This window comes from Helicoverpa zea, chromosome 9 (genome assembly GCF_022581195.2).
Source record: "Helicoverpa zea isolate HzStark_Cry1AcR chromosome 9, ilHelZeax1.1, whole genome shotgun sequence".
Classification (NCBI taxonomy): Eukaryota; Metazoa; Arthropoda; class Insecta; order Lepidoptera; family Noctuidae; genus Helicoverpa; species Helicoverpa zea.
Window position 1 is genome coordinate 7,143,811 of NC_061460.1, and position 15,502 is coordinate 7,159,312.

Consider the following 15,502-nt stretch of genomic DNA (forward strand, 5'->3'; position numbering starts at 1 on the left):
CTTTGATCCCGGAGGATGGAAGGCGACCGAGAGGGAGACCAAGGAAACGCTGGAGGGAAGACTTGGACAGCTTCCTCTCGGACTGGCCTCAAGCAGCGATGGATAGAGAAAAGTGGAAGGCTTTGGGGGAGGCCTTTGCCCAGCAGTGGGACAGCATAGGCTAAACAAAAAAAAAAGCTACCTCCATTCTAATTTATATTAATCAGTCCAGCCGTTCACGCAAATGAAATGGCGTGTCAAAGAGATAATAATATAGCGATTGAACATTAAATTGTTTTTATAACTTAATCTAAGAAATAATATGTATAAATAAGGTTTTTTTTTTTACGTCATGTAAATATGTACATTAATAGCTAATTAAACATAAATAATCTAAGAAAACTATACAAAAAAGGATGTCAATGCTTTTATTGTAATATTGCGCAATGTTATCGTATGTCTAAGGGCTACCTAACAGTAAGTGAGCTGTTACGTGTGATAGATTTGTTCTTGATTTTAGGCGGCACCTAGACGATCAACAGAATTCTGTAAACTTAGAGACGGTAAAGAGGTAATATTGAATATTTTAAATTAATAAATAAATTATTGCCTAGAGACATGTATTGTGTTTTTAGTCATTTAGGTTTTTCATTTAAAAAAATACCTGTTTCCGTTTAATTTCATTCGTATGGCAATCGAAAAATCTATCATGGCAGAATTTCACCGGAAGTAATCATAATATATATTACTTAATGTAAAATTAAAATACATATTTAGATTGAACTATCTCATATTGGAAAAAAATATTACATAATAAATAGTTAAGAGTTTTCAGTTACGAAGATGATAACTTTATTTTGATTTAATGTGTCAAGTGATTGTTTCTCTACTACTACTTATTTGGCAAATTGCCATGAACTTCCGGTTTCAGATAAAGACACACGCGGATCTATCGAGAAAAAAACGCGTTTAATCATAAAAATAACTTGAAAAGAAAGACTTATTTAAGAAATTTACACTGTCTGTTACTAAAATGTCCAATAACGGTGCTCCGGACTCTTGGGAGAGTCAAGCCGATTTCATAAGTGAACAAGGTGCAAAAGATTCGGACGATGTGTCTGCTAAATTTTCCACGTTGAACGTTAATGCCGTGGAGTTCGTGCCTTCTTTTATTAAGCCTTCACAGGCTACCGACGATTCCGAAACCCCCACTACTCCACAAAAATCTGAAAGTGGATCAACAAAATCTGTGGGAAGTCCTGTCTTAAACGGTAAGTCATAATGTCTTGTCATATCTATCTGCATTGAAGCTTTTCAAGTTTAATTTTGTGTGAATACATTGTTTTACCAAAGTTGTCACCTTCACTGTACCAGTACACAACCTGAAAATCAAACGGTTACTAAAGCGGAACATACGTTCGATGACTTTATTTTTTTTCTAAATCCAGTTCTAACGGGTTATTTCTCGACACGCGGCGCGCGACTTTATAACTATAAAAGCGTATACTTGCTATTTCATAACTTTCTCTCGGTTTTAAATATCGATATTAAACAATAGATTCTCCAATATTGACGAAGATCATGGCTAAAGGTGTGTATATTTTAATATCAGTAAGACATTAGCTATATACTTATTCTCTGTCATACACTTAAAGATATTTCACTTGCCCACAGTGCAGTTTCTCATTTCATTGACCTAAGCTAAGCTTTGTTCATGAGTAAATAAAACATGACAGATTTTTGACATTATGAACAAGACAGTGTCCAAAAAATACATAATTTGGATTTTCCAAATTACCATCCTTGCTTACATTATCCTCTTAATACATTTGTCATACTTGGCTTTATCAATGGCTTAAAGAATATGATAAAAATGTGCCCTTATTATAGCTAGTCAACTATAGTACTTAATTTTGATCGACTACAAGTACTGCTGACAAAGATGAAAAAAAAAATTGAGGTTAGTTATGAGTCAATGAATAATCTTATGAGTAAATATATGTTCCTGTACTGTAATACATCATTCCAAGTGATTTTTGTTGCCCTTCAATGTCATTTTATTATGCTAACAGCTGGTAACCAAAAGCATGTTGTATCTATGATATGTCCCTTAATAACTGTTTAGTCATAGTCTAAATCATCATGTTTGCCATAAGGTTAATTAATCTGTTGAAGAATAGACATTTATACCTAAGGAGAAAGGGCAAATTTCTATGGAGCCTATGCTATCAGCGGCCAGTGATGGTTTTGGTCCTAATGGATGTAGTATGGTCCTATAATCACTATATCCAGTTCTATACCCATGGTGTAATTAATCTCTTGAATGCCGCTAATTCGAGAACAATAGAAAATCCATTGTGTCCCATGGGACAACACTTATGGTATAAGTTATTCCTTACTATATAATATATATTGTAAGAGTGATACTGCGATAAGTTCAATACCAATTTCATGACTGATCACAGGTAGCCCAGGAATCCCAATCTCCTTTACTACCTTAGATCAAAAATAGTTTCACAGTTCACTGTATAGTGAATTATACTTTATTCATTATATCCATTTAACTAGCCACTTAATTACAAGTAAACAATCCTGATAGGACAGTTTACCTAGGTAAATATTAAACAAAAAAACCTCATGTTTAAAATAATGGTCAGATTGATTAACTAAAAGTTATCAATGTAACAACAACAACAAGATTTTACATAGAATTTCATATCAAGATGGTTTAACTTATGTTAAGTGCTCACTCAAATGGAGATAGCTTCCTGAAAATTTGCCTTATGCTGTTGAATGTGGACCGTGGATATTGACATCTAGGGTTATTATATTGTGCAATGATATTGACCATCAAGGGAGCACCTTATAAGAAGGCTTGTATAATCATGCGTTTTAGGAGAGACTGTTTGTCTGCTTGTAGATCTGCTTCCCTAAATAAAAATATATTGGTTTTGCAGCAGACCAAAGTAATGATACTTACTCTTAAAACATGTTGGTTTTAACAGTAGTACATTTTATAAAACCCGATTACCAAAGCAGACCTGTAGAATATTAACCTCTTAATTTAACCATTATTAATAAAAGGTATGGAAAAATTTTAACAGATGTTTTTTCCAAAGAAATGTAATAATACCACATCAATCACTAAAAATACCTCTAAAATGTATCAACTATAAAGTTCCTACCAGGTGTTGGTACAGCATTAGGTAAAACCATTTTCATAGATATTCTCCAAGGTTAGATTTTCTCATTCAGACTCACACCTCACTAACTGTTTGCTTCAGCATGTTAGCAACATTTTTAAGCCCCTTTGTACATAAGGTCCTAGCACATAAAGGACTCCAAAGTCACAATATGTTTATTGTAATTAGGCTAATTAAATTAGCACTATTTCACGTCAATTACTTAGGAGAGCACTCCCAAAAACTTCCCATTTCACTGCTTTCAAGTTATATGGCTGGGAAGAAGAAACTTGTTGGCAACACAGCTGTGTTACAATGTAATGATATAAATTTATTATTTTACAATTAATTACTTTTTATAATGTTTCATTTATACAAAAGTAACCGCCTATCACAAAAAACTATTTTGCTATCCATGTCAGAGCTGGAATCTGCGTTTGCCTGTGAAATAATAATTAACAGCTGAAACAAAGGATTAGAAAAGTTCATCCTAAACACATGATTGTAAATATTGTGTATGATTTTAGGTTGCGGTGACGTTGGCGGTGAAAGCGGTGATGGTGGAGCTGCGTCGGCTTCGCCTCGGGTGGAGGAGCCGCCTCCCGTGCCTCCCGCCGCTGGAAGCCCCGCGGCTTCGTCGCCGGCCTCAGGGACGCCGGCTTCCGGCACTCCAGCCGATGGAACCCCTGCCGTAGGAACCCCCGATGCTCCCGCGCCTTCGGCTACTGCCGGCGCTATACCGGTACCAACTGATGTCTCCCCCACGGCTGACAGCTGGGAGGCTGAAGCTGATGACGCTCTACTTACCCCTGAAGAAAACAACGAACCTGAAGATGAAGAAATTGAACAACAGGTTAGATTAACTACTTGCAGAATTTACGCTCTAAGAGCTCATTTATTACATTTAGAGGATCCCTTATCCTCAAAGTGTTAATATTTTAACTACCATACTTTGTAATAACTTTTACATAACATCCTCATATTCTGACACGGTATTTCCAAATATGTAGGTATCAATTTTATCTTATTACGTCACCACAACATTTTTAGTGTTTTACCATACACTGTACGACACACGCCTATAGCAGTGACTGACGTTGTCACTGCTGTTAATAATTAAACTTGTTCACTTTATTTATAAGTTAATTAATCGAAAAACATGACGATAAAAGTAATTAATTAATCTGTATTTGTTGTCAATCAGAAACTTTTATCATTTTATTATTTTGTTATTATAACCTTGGACTTTTTACTCTACAGGAGGACGGCGAAGCCACTAAGAAAATCCCGAAGAAAAAGCCGCCACGTGTTGAAGACACTTGCAGCAAAAAAGAACACGTGAATGTTGTATTCATAGGACACGTAGGTGCGTAAAATCAATTATGATCGAGCCTTAAAAGCCATAAAATATTAAAACTAAGTAATTTAAAACCTCAGAAAAAAACATAAAATTACAGGTTATAAAATTATTTTTTACAGATGCTGGGAAGTCTACTATTGGTGGCCAAATTATGTCACTGACTGGAATGGTGGACAAAAGGACACTTGAAAAGTACGAAAGAGAAGCGCGAGAGAAATCCAGGGAGTCTTGGTATTTATCATGGGCACTTGATACCAATCAAGAAGGTAAAGAAAAATATGTATATACATGTATAATATAAAACGATTTTTCTTGTGAGAGGAAACTATACTTATTTTTTTTTTATTTACTCAGAACGTGACAAGGGTAAGACTGTTGAAGTTGGAAGAGCATACTTTGAGACTGACAAGAAGCATTTCACAATCCTTGACGCTCCTGGCCATAAAAGTTTTGTACCAAACATGATTGGTGGCGCAGCCCAGGCAGATCTAGCTGTCCTGGTATGTATGTTTTTTTTTCTTAGTATTTACATATTTTAAAATAGTTTCTAACTTTTAAGGAAAATAATATCAATATTACAAAAACATATGTCCATTATCATATAACCTTCAGTTCCTATATTTATTTTGGCTTATTATTCCAGATGAGATCAATCTTTTCAGATGACACTACAGTCAACACAACTCAATCACATGAGCAATGTTGCTGTTATAAGAAAATAGTTGATTTTTATTGTGAAACTAATTATTTCATTCAGTTTTGTCCATGTCCTGGGGTAACTAAACTCCTCGCACCTTACGACCTTTGAATATGGCTATGGCATTTCATAAATATCTATTCTCCTTCAGGTAATCTCTGCTCGTAAAGGTGAATTCGAAACGGGCTTTGATAGAGGGGGTCAAACTCGAGAACACGCTATGTTGGCAAAAACTGCAGGTGTCAAACATTTAGTTGCACTTGTTAACAAGATGGATGACCCAACTGTGAACTGGGATGAGAAAAGGTACGTCAAGACCGCAGCTGTACTACCTTCTTTTAACTCTTTAAATTACAATCTCATAAAAGCGTTTACTTTATACTCCTTATTAGAGACAAGTAGTGCTAATCGGATATTAACCAAGTGTAAATACATTTGCTGGTTGTTGCATCACTGCTGACTTTAATATTATTTAAGAAAGCGGACATTGTAATTACCCCCACTGCCCTGCAGACCACAGGAGTGTTACTAATGAGCCGGTCAAACTGACTGTTTAAACAGGCTAAGTGTTGGCCAACACACTAGTGCCAGCACTGATGCTTGCCTTCTTACTAATGCTTTCTAAAACTGGCTTGTCAATCATAATATTACGTCATTTTTTTTTTTTTTCAGATACAATGAATGTCGAGACAAAATCATGCCTTACCTGAAAAAGTTAGGCTTCAATCCAGCAAAGGATTTGTCGTTCCTCCCCGTATCAGGACAAACTGGACAAGGTTTACTTCAGAAAGTAAGCATAAAAATTTGACTCAATATTTTGACTTACGTTTTAAAAAAGCTGTCTTTTATATTATTGTACATTTTTATATAATGTCTTTGGCAGTTGTTATGTGTAGACACTAGAGTCATACAAGCAGATTTAACAAGGAATATTGTTTGTTTGAGATAGCCAATATCTTCATTTGAAACTCTGTTACTATACTTAATTTGATTAAACTGGAAGGAAAAAAATAACCAGATGGGTTATCTATACAAAGGCAATTATGATAGGCCCAAGTCAGTTATTTGCATACTCCTTTTTGCCTCTAAGAGCGCAGCCGCGCAACACCACAAAAGTTGTCGCATTACCAAAATGACGATAAAAATTCAGCAATGCTGTGTGTGGGTAATAATCATTCTATGTAGCCTTTGACATCTTATTTGTATTTATTCAGGTAACTGAAGAAATCTGTCCGTGGTATCGTGGTCCATCCTTCATTCAACTAATTGATGAACTTCCATCACTCAATCGCAAGATGGATGGCCCCTTCATAATGCCTGTGGTGGACAAATACAAGGACATGGGCACTGTACTCATGGGGAAGGTGGAAGCAGGTGTTACTCGCAAGGGTGCTGCTCTATTCCTTATGCCAAATAGGGTAAGTAACTTTCGAAATCGGGCATTGATAGCTAAAATAACCTAAAATTAAAATATTTTGACTTGATATTCAACACTATTATAGAAATATTATTGTTATTTTTAAGACTCGAGATGGATTTAAACATCAACAATGTATTTTCTAAATGCAGGTACAAGTCACTGTAGACCAGTTATGGTCTGACGACATTGAAGTGACATCAATTGGTCCTGGAGAAAATGTAAAAGTCAAGCTCAAAGGAATTGAGGAGGAAGATGTGTCGCCTGGCTTCGTTCTTTGTGACACTGCCGAACCTATCACTACTGGAAGGGTGTGTAGTCAAATAGCTTTGTAGCAATTGTAAATAATTATAATGTAGTCATAAACCCATATGATGATATGTTTATTATATTATAAATCCGATGCACGCCGTAAACTACACAGTATTAGATACTTACAAATCTTCACTTAGTCTGTTGATCAATTGTGTTATAAAAAATTAAAGTTAATGCATACCATTGTGTCAATTACAGGTGTTCGACGCTCAAGTCGTGATTCTTGAACACAAATCTATTATCTGCGCTGGTTACTCAGCAGTTATGCATATACATTGCGCAGCAGAAGAAATCACCGTAAAGGTAATTCACACTCATACTGAGACTTGGATATGTACTTGTAACTCTTTCAAGGTGGCTTAATCGATTGAGAAAAAATTCGGAGGGGCCTTCAATGGAGACCACTGTTATCTCGGTGCGGGAGGAACACCTTTAGGACGCAAGAACCGCGTGAATCATCTCATATATGGAATTTTAACGTCGAAAATAATAATTAAGATACTTTTATCGTAATTTTATTTACAAGTGTGTAAACAGCAAGATTTACTGCTTTCCAGTACTTTCTAATGATAACTTAATTTAAACTTAATTGACAACTCATAATTATTACTTGCAGGCGCTAATCTGTCTGGTAGACAAAAAGACTGGCGAAAAGTCCAAGACGCGACCCCGCTTTGTGAAGCAAGATCAAGTGGCTATCATGAGGATAGAATGCGCGGGAATTATATGTTTAGAACCATTCAAAAAATTTGCTCAAATGGGCAGGTTCACATTAAGAGATGAGAGTGAGTAAACTTAGATTCAATGTTTACAGAATCATTAAAATGCTTAAATATGATGAGCCTTATAAGGCTCAAAAATATCTTTGGTTTTTTTTTAAGATATTTTTAATATTTTTATGGTTAATCAAGAATTTATTGAGGTTAACGTAACTAATTTTTAATAATTTTGTTTCAGATAAAACCATCGCGATTGGTAAAGTCCTGAAGGTGATTGAGTAAATTGGCACTACAATTTGTAATTTAGCTAGGATAGGCCTTTCCAAACCTATATCAACAGAGAATGCATGTAATAATGTAATCCTGAATTTTGGGATCTGTATCCTGTGAGAGCTCGAGTGTATTGCTTCATCATGATCACTAAATAAATCATTTCGCATTTTCTCAATAGCATAGAACAGCTAGGTTTTATGTAATATTATTTATGGCTGGTTGCATCAGATAACTAAATGTTTATTTTAATAATTGGATATTGTTTTCTCAGAATCTTTTATTTCTTATTTATTTGCAGACAGAATTAAATCATTAATCGTAAAACAACAAGAACCAGCCATCTTTAAAAAATACGCGATCACTTTTACAAATATGTAAAATGTTTTTTATGCAACCGGCTGTAAGTCTCAACCATAAAGCAACACAACACTTACTGAATTCGTCACGATGCTCTTACGTTTGTTACTGTTACTTATCATTCAAGTGAATTTTACTTTAATGTTTAAGCTCTAATTTATAACAGTGTCGTAGCCAATTCTTGAATGCGGATTTTGAAATTCCTACCCATAAACGCGAACCTAACAGAGATTTGTAGTGGTTATTTTTTGCTCATTTTAAACAAAGATAGCACTTTTGTCAATACAAACACGTTACAATTGCCTACGCGATACCATATAATGCTTAAAATAGAATTCGGCTGCGACATGCAACATCTTGTTGCATAACCTTACTGGTTGCATATTTACTTTTTAAATATACTGTCTTCTGACCTACCCGGAACATATTTTAGGAACGTATTTAATATTTCATAAATGTATGGTGTGCATTTTGATATTGTTAACATCCTGCCTCGGGGTTTATTTGTAACCCTAAATTATTCGTCCATTCCCCACGAGCATCGCGTAGAATTTTAGTATTCAAATGCTTGGAACTTTTGTGAGTTATTATAATGGACAATGAAATACTATATATTTTTTTCATTATAAGCCGCAATTATTTCTGTATACTACTTCTATTATCATGAGCGTGGTGATTTTCGATGGAAAAGGCTCTCATGTAAATTGTTTAATTGATCATCCCACTAAATGCTAGGAAAGAGTTGTCAGCAATTTTAGTGATTCGCTTTTAAATACCTACTGAACATTAAGTCGAACTAGATAATTATATTTTCAATATAACACTAAGTTTGCTTTTGATGTGGTGATCACTAAAGCGTCTCACACACGAAGATAATATAAAATATGGAATAAAGGTAATTCACACAAATAAAGCAACACATAAAGCTGAATTAACACATTTTTTAACAGTGATACAACAGTATCACTTATAAAAGCAAAATAGTGTAAAATAATATGTGTCTTCAACAGAAACAAGGTAGTTAAATATATTGTAATGTAAATGTAATTATCATTTTCACATGACATATGCTAAAGCGTTGTCATTAGCGTATTATCATAACCAACGTCACATAAATCGCTAGCCGCTACCAAGAACCTTTGTTACTGGCTTCAATTTTATATAAATGCTGTTTTATTTTTTCGGTCATGTACTTTCCAACAATTTTAGGTATTTATAAACTACATAATTCAGTTTAGTGTTCTAATAAATTGTAATGTGACCAATTTTTAACATAATATATTCTATAGTATCTTCATGTTGTGTGAGGCGCACATATTTACTACATTGATTATAATATTCTCTCATATTATGGATTATAATATTGTTTTCTATTACAAAACTAAATTATGTTTTATTTTAAAAATTGCTATAATTACAGTACATCATTCTTTATACTATTTTCATGTCAGTTGAAGCTAAACTTAAATACTTGAGCATAACAATATTAGTTTGCCTCATCTATTTTAATGTTACTTATTATAAACCTGCAATATTTTTATCTTATTATGATAATAGATTATTTATTGGTTTAATGGCCGATGCGGGGGCGAAACAAAGATTTCTATTTTTATCGAGACAGCAATACTTGGAATGAAAAGTGCTGTAACCGTAGATTTAGGATCCTACTACCGTTTTATAGACACCTATGAGTGACAGAATGGGTCCAAAAATAAACAGCTTGGGGGCCCTATACACAACCAGTCCTATTTTGAAAAAGAAAGTATTTCCTACCATGAAAAACTAGAAACACCAAAAATACCGGTGTCGAAGTTGAGGATAGAAGTACATTTATTCACACTTAAGTCGCTCAGCTGGTGTATTTCGATTTTGGCTTTACTAAAATCACTCGATTGACCATCTATTTATTATTCTATTTATTATTATTCTTTATCTATGGTGGTAACGATGTCTTGTATAAGAATACGACTGAATTTCTGCAAAAAAATGGACAACATTATATTATACATATTCCTAAATATATATTGGTATTACACTAGATAACTATACACTCTACGATAAAATACTTGGAAACGCCCGCATTTCTAATCATACATAAAGTATTATTGTAGAAACATTGAGAGTACTTATGGAAAGATATGTAAAGGGGTTCGCTTTACGAATATTATTTCTTACAACGTCGGCCCAAACTCCGAATCGTTATGATAATGTATATTATGAATTTATAAATTGTCAGCTTTTTTAATATAATCAGATTTACATTTAAGGGCGTTTGTATAATGTCATATTTTGTGTATATCAGAACAAGATGTGAGGCGCACGTAGTCCCCCGAGCCGGTTCACCCCATGCTTTTGTTTTGGACATGCTTCAGTAGAGGGAAGTAGGGCGCGGAGACGCCGTAGTGCCTTTATGTTGCTGCGGGGGGCTGCGTGGGCGTCACCCGCGCCTCGACACCGACCGAGCACTGGCAGGCTGCGACTATATTATTTTGTTTAAAATAAAATTTTATTAATACTATGGCACTTACTTTTTTCACATGTCACATGTTGACGAAATATTCACACCTACTGAAAATACTATCAGATCTGACTCCCCCATGGTCTTAGATGTCTGTATGACGGGGTCTTGAGTTCGATTCCTGAGTAAGGTCAAAATACCTTTCTCAAAGCAGCCTGGATTCTGGGAAATCAATGCATGCATAAACTTCGGAGAAATTCAAGTTTCCGCTACGCGAACGTTTGGCCATTAGCTAGTTTTCATATAAAGCGCTTACATAGAGAGCTGTAGATTTTTAGGTACATACGTTGTTTTGAATTTGTTTATATTTGTTTAAAAAACAGATTTAGAAAAAGTAGTAGAGTTTAAAAGATAAAAATATAAACTTCGAAAATAAAAATATAAGATTCGTATACCCTACATGGAGAGTTGTTGCGTAGAATCCTACTTCCTACTAATATTATGAATGTGAAAGTTTGTGAGAATATATTATGTTTCTTATTCCTTCGTGCAAAAACGACTGGACCGATTTGGTTGAAAGGTAGGTATGTAGATAGGTGATACCCTGGATTAACAGGCTGCTTTTTGTCAACACACCACGCGGCGGAAGCCAGTTATTTATATGATAGTGTGTAGGTACTAGCAGTTTGGTCTTTTTGTCATCAGGGGCCCGATTCTCCGCAGACCAATCTAAGTTGATAATGTCAAAATCGAATAGAAATCGGATCGCAATAGCAGTTTTAATCATATCGGGCATTCTGCTACCAATATAAGAACAATCGTATTCCAACGACATTCGATTGGTTTGCGATTGGTCTGGGGCCCGATTCTCCTAATTTTACTTAAGCGCCTTACGATTGACGTTCGACTCGATTCGACTGAGTTCCGATCCCGACTCGATTACGATTGAAGCTTATGTGGCATTCCGCTATTTTTTGTTTGAAATAAACGTTTTTATCCTTTTCTGTCGTTGAATAATGAATCATTTTGTCTGCAAATGATTTACGATTGCAAAATGATTTTTGATTGATGATGAATAGTTAATCATTTGCAGACAAAATGATTCATTATTGAATGACAGAAAAGGATAAAAACGTTTATTTCAAATAAAAAATAGCGGAATGCCACATACGTTTCAATCGTAATCGAGTCGGGATTGGATCGCAGTCGAACGTGAATCGTGTTGCTTAAGTAAAATTAGGAGAATCGGGCCCCTGGTCAGGATCTGATGATGCAAATCGCGGGCAACTCTCGAAAATTGTATGCACACATCGGTAAAAGTATCGTTATATACGTATATATTAGAGGTGCACAAACAGATAATAAGGGGCACTTCACATCGGTGTACAGCAAAGACCACGTCTTATTTGATTCGTATTGGCGAATAGAGGTTACGACTAGCTAGGGTTGACGCATTTTTGTTGTTCTTACAATTATTCATTTTAATGCGAAATTTAATAGTACATATATCGGCCCACCTTATGAACCTACTCACTCCAGTAGTACAGCTGCGGACGAATTCAGTGTGCAGTCGTTGTGCACGTAATGAAGTCGACAGCTCGCTTCCAAAACGTACCTCTACCTACGCCATCGCGTGTCGTTCCCTAGCGCGCTGGCCTAGTTCGGCCAACAGAATGATTCAAAATTTGCGTCGTGCGTATAGGAGTCTGTGAAAAAACCGCTCGACAGGTTTTTTGTTGCACATATAAAAACTGAGCGGAAAATCCTCTAGTGTGAAGGGACTTCTAGTCATTAATCCGCTTATCCTTCATCATACCCATTTTTAAATAAAACTTCTTTACTATTTTTATTTAATTATTTTCAGGCAATGTTCATTTTGTGCAAGATTTAGACTCCACAAATAGCAACAAAGAAAGGTAGATGTAAAAAATATACAATGTTAAAGAAATAGAAGGTACCTTTGATGCAACTAAAAACGATATTTACACAATTTTGTCTAATTCCATCACTGGAATGTTAAATAATTTTTAAAAATAAACCTAAAGATAAACATTTATAAAATATAAAAGTACTTTATGTACATTTTTAAATCTCACAATATGTACCTACTCAATTTTGTTCAGTACATCATACTAGTAATACATTCATTTACCTTATTAACACTTAACTTCACCAGAGATACAAGACTAACATCATTGAACATTCATTATCAGATTATCAGTCTCAATATCTTAATTAAGTACCTACAGAAGCTAAAATTTGGCAATGGACATTAATCCTGTGGTTTGATATCATTCTTCTTGACATTTTGATTCATTTGATCATTTTCATACTCCACAAAATCATCAAATAGGCTAGGCCAAGCCTCTGTGTCATCGTAACTACTGAGATCATCCCCAATGAATTCACAGAAATTTAAAAACATATACCATGTATCTTTTGGAATGCCTCTTATGTGTGGGTTCTTTTCTAAATACAACAACCATCTGTCCAAAATAGGAGGCTCATTGTTTGTGAAAACCAGACGCCATAGTACAATAGCTATGTCTGTAGGCAGTATTCTCTGGCCAGTACTGACATCTAAACCAAATTTAAAAGTAAATCTATACAAATCCTTAAATTGTTCAGTGTCTCTCTTGAGTTCACTTGTGATCTCATTCAATTTGTGTTGAATACCCTTAATAGATTCAGTTTTCATATTTTTCAAGCCCTGAATGAATTCAGATTTTGTGAACCTACACATTTGACTAGCATTCAATTTCCAGGCCAAAACCAAAACTTTAAAATCATCAGGATTTAGCTGTAAATCATTACAAAGATTTTCTATTCCTTCTGCCAATATAGCATCTTCTAATGAATCTTTGTATTGATCAAAAAGTTGATTAATTTTAGACTCAGATATGCGGGAATCATTTGCCCCCAAAGATGACATAGTCCTGGGTATGGTTGGCAATTTCTGATAAAATGGTTTAGGTACTTTTTCTGAAACTAAATGTGTTTTCTGAGTATTGATTATATCAACAGGGCTCTGCTCTCCAGACCTGGTGCTTGATACTTGAGATGTGCTTGTGTTCCTTAAGCTGTTAATGCTGTTTTGATTGTCATGCAGAAGTGGCTCTTGTTGTGGAAAAACAGAAACTGTGACTGCTATATCTGTCAGCTCTGTAACAGTAAAGTTTATAATAGGTATATCTAAGAGAACAAAGACATGACTACACTATATTTTAGAAATACACACCATCTTTTTTCCTATGAGGAGAAGTAGTAATGTCTGCATTAGCTTGGTTTTTGAAACAACTTAGACAATGGCCCATTGGACAAATTCTGCTCAAATAACTTGACAGTCATAAAAATCTTTGCAAGCACAGAAACAGACTTTACAAGTTTTTCATCATAAATGCAATAAAACATAATGATAAAAAACAGTCTGTTGATGCGTCCTCTCAAATTGTTTCGCCAACAACCTGAAATAAATAATAAAATTAAAGGATAACAAAGTAAACACATGACAAAGGTACTGATAAAATGTACCCATTGATTTGCTTACCAGAAATTCATATCCTTTTCAGATAACTTACAATAATCAGACTAAAATCAAATCAATCGTCAGCAAAGAGTTTGACTTTTTCATAACAATGAATCCATTGATCTTCTATTACGTCCTGTGCAATAGTTAGGGTAGAAAAAGAAATTTCTCGTTTATTTCTATTACATTTTCTATTCACGATCTTTAATGACAATTTGACATATCAATTATATACCATAGACAAGTATAGAATTTAGATATAATTTAGAGATGGGAAAACATTTAAGGTAAAGGTAGGACCGCACTTAAGCGACACTCCGCGGCAGTGGAGCGATGCGACACGTAACGACACTATAGGTATCGTACCGCACTTGAACTGCAGTGCTGCGACAGTTTGCAGCAAATTTTGTCTGTCACTCGCTTGGCTGTCACTCTCTTGAATTCATATAATGTTCATTTTGATGATCATATATCTCAGGATACTGACTGACTAACATAATTAATTTCTCTTCGTCGAAAGCCATTTCAAACACGACTTCTCGTTTAAACCAAAACTTGAAAAAAGTGAAGTGTCGCGTCGCGTAGTTCCGCTGCTGCATAGTGCGTTATACCTCATACAATTTCTTACAAAGAATATTTTGTCGTTACGTGTCGCGTCGCGCAATGTCGCTAAGTGCGGTCTTGCCTTAAGACTGCACTTGAACTACAGCTCAGCGCAGCGCGGCACATCTAAAATATATATCATCATTTATTTATATCATATGATATATAGTAAATAGCTAGGCAACTTCTGAGCAAGGCGAGTAAAATACGCATACATTATTATTAACCGACTACCCGACTACTACGAGGAGGTTCTCGAAGGGAGGTTTCGAAGGGAGGTTCTCAGAAAATTATATGACGTTGTAAATAAAAAAATACTTTTTATTAAAAAAATATTTACATCTCATCTTAACTGAACATACGGCAATAAGAGATATACACAAAATAAGTAAATAAAATACACTACTAGTGTACTCCATTTGAGTTAGTTTACAGTCTTGCTTGATAGGACTTTTTACAGAAATACAAATTAAACAAATAATTATTGGTTAAAATAATTAAGTAACTGTTTTAATTGTATTTAGGTAAGTACTAACATTAACAGCCACATTTTATTTTCAATCTGGGATATTACGATATTGTGCAAGTTTAATGATGTTTAGGGATATATAATATT

The 15,502-nt window shown here is 34.7% G+C and overlaps 2 protein-coding genes across 4 annotated transcripts; one reads left to right on the forward strand and one right to left on the reverse strand.

The window, feature by feature from the left end:
* The first annotated feature begins 814 nt into the window (after nucleotides 1-814).
* LOC124632927 (eukaryotic peptide chain release factor GTP-binding subunit ERF3A) lies at nucleotides 815-10,822 on the forward strand. Of its 2 annotated transcripts, none has more exons than XM_047167941.1 (12): nucleotides 815-1,250; nucleotides 3,689-4,014; nucleotides 4,422-4,527; nucleotides 4,641-4,787; nucleotides 4,876-5,021; nucleotides 5,370-5,524; nucleotides 5,891-6,008; nucleotides 6,433-6,636; nucleotides 6,788-6,946; nucleotides 7,149-7,253; nucleotides 7,567-7,735; nucleotides 7,908-10,822. In XM_047167941.1, the coding sequence occupies exons 1-12, from the start codon at nucleotides 1,013-1,015 to the stop codon at nucleotides 7,949-7,951; spliced, it is 1,917 nt and encodes a 638-aa protein (XP_047023897.1). In that variant the 5' UTR covers nucleotides 815-1,012; the 3' UTR covers nucleotides 7,952-10,822. The 2 variants fall into 2 exon arrangements, with proteins under 2 accessions (XP_047023897.1, XP_047023898.1); XM_047167942.1 differs by lacking the exon at nucleotides 815-1,250 and adding an exon at nucleotides 1,364-1,570.
* Nucleotides 10,823-12,598: 1,776 nt separating this feature from the next.
* On the reverse strand, nucleotides 12,599-14,529 carry LOC124633418 (DCN1-like protein 3). Of its 2 annotated transcripts, none has more exons than XM_047168633.1 (3): nucleotides 14,336-14,529; nucleotides 13,996-14,221; nucleotides 12,599-13,919 (listed from the first exon to the last, which is right to left on the reverse strand). In XM_047168633.1, the coding sequence occupies exons 2-3, from the start codon at nucleotides 14,069-14,071 to the stop codon at nucleotides 13,030-13,032; spliced, it is 966 nt and encodes a 321-aa protein (XP_047024589.1). In that variant the 5' UTR covers nucleotides 14,072-14,221; nucleotides 14,336-14,529; the 3' UTR covers nucleotides 12,599-13,029. The 2 variants fall into 2 exon arrangements, with proteins under 2 accessions (XP_047024589.1, XP_047024588.1); XM_047168632.1 differs by having other exon boundaries at nucleotides 14,305-14,529.
* Nucleotides 14,530-15,502: the final 973 nt, after the last annotated feature.

Excerpts from the sequence above, each read along its gene's own strand:
- LOC124632927 (XM_047167941.1), top strand. The coding sequence starts at position 1,013 with ATGTCCAATAACGGTGCTCCGGACTCTTGGGAGAGTCAAGCCGATTTC. Across the intron at positions 4,788-4,875 it reads ACTTGATACCAATCAAGAAG|AACGTGACAAGGGTAAGACT; the intron begins GTAAAGAAAAAT and ends TTATTTACTCAG. Across the intron at positions 6,947-7,148 it reads AACCTATCACTACTGGAAGG|GTGTTCGACGCTCAAGTCGT; the intron begins GTGTGTAGTCAA and ends TGTCAATTACAG.
- LOC124633418 (XM_047168633.1), bottom strand. The coding sequence starts at position 14,071 with ATGGGCCATTGTCTAAGTTGTTTCAAAAACCAAGCTAATGCAGACATT. Across the intron at positions 13,920-13,995 it reads TCCTCATAGGAAAAAAGATG|AGCTGACAGATATAGCAGTC; the intron begins GTGTGTATTTCT and ends TTACTGTTACAG.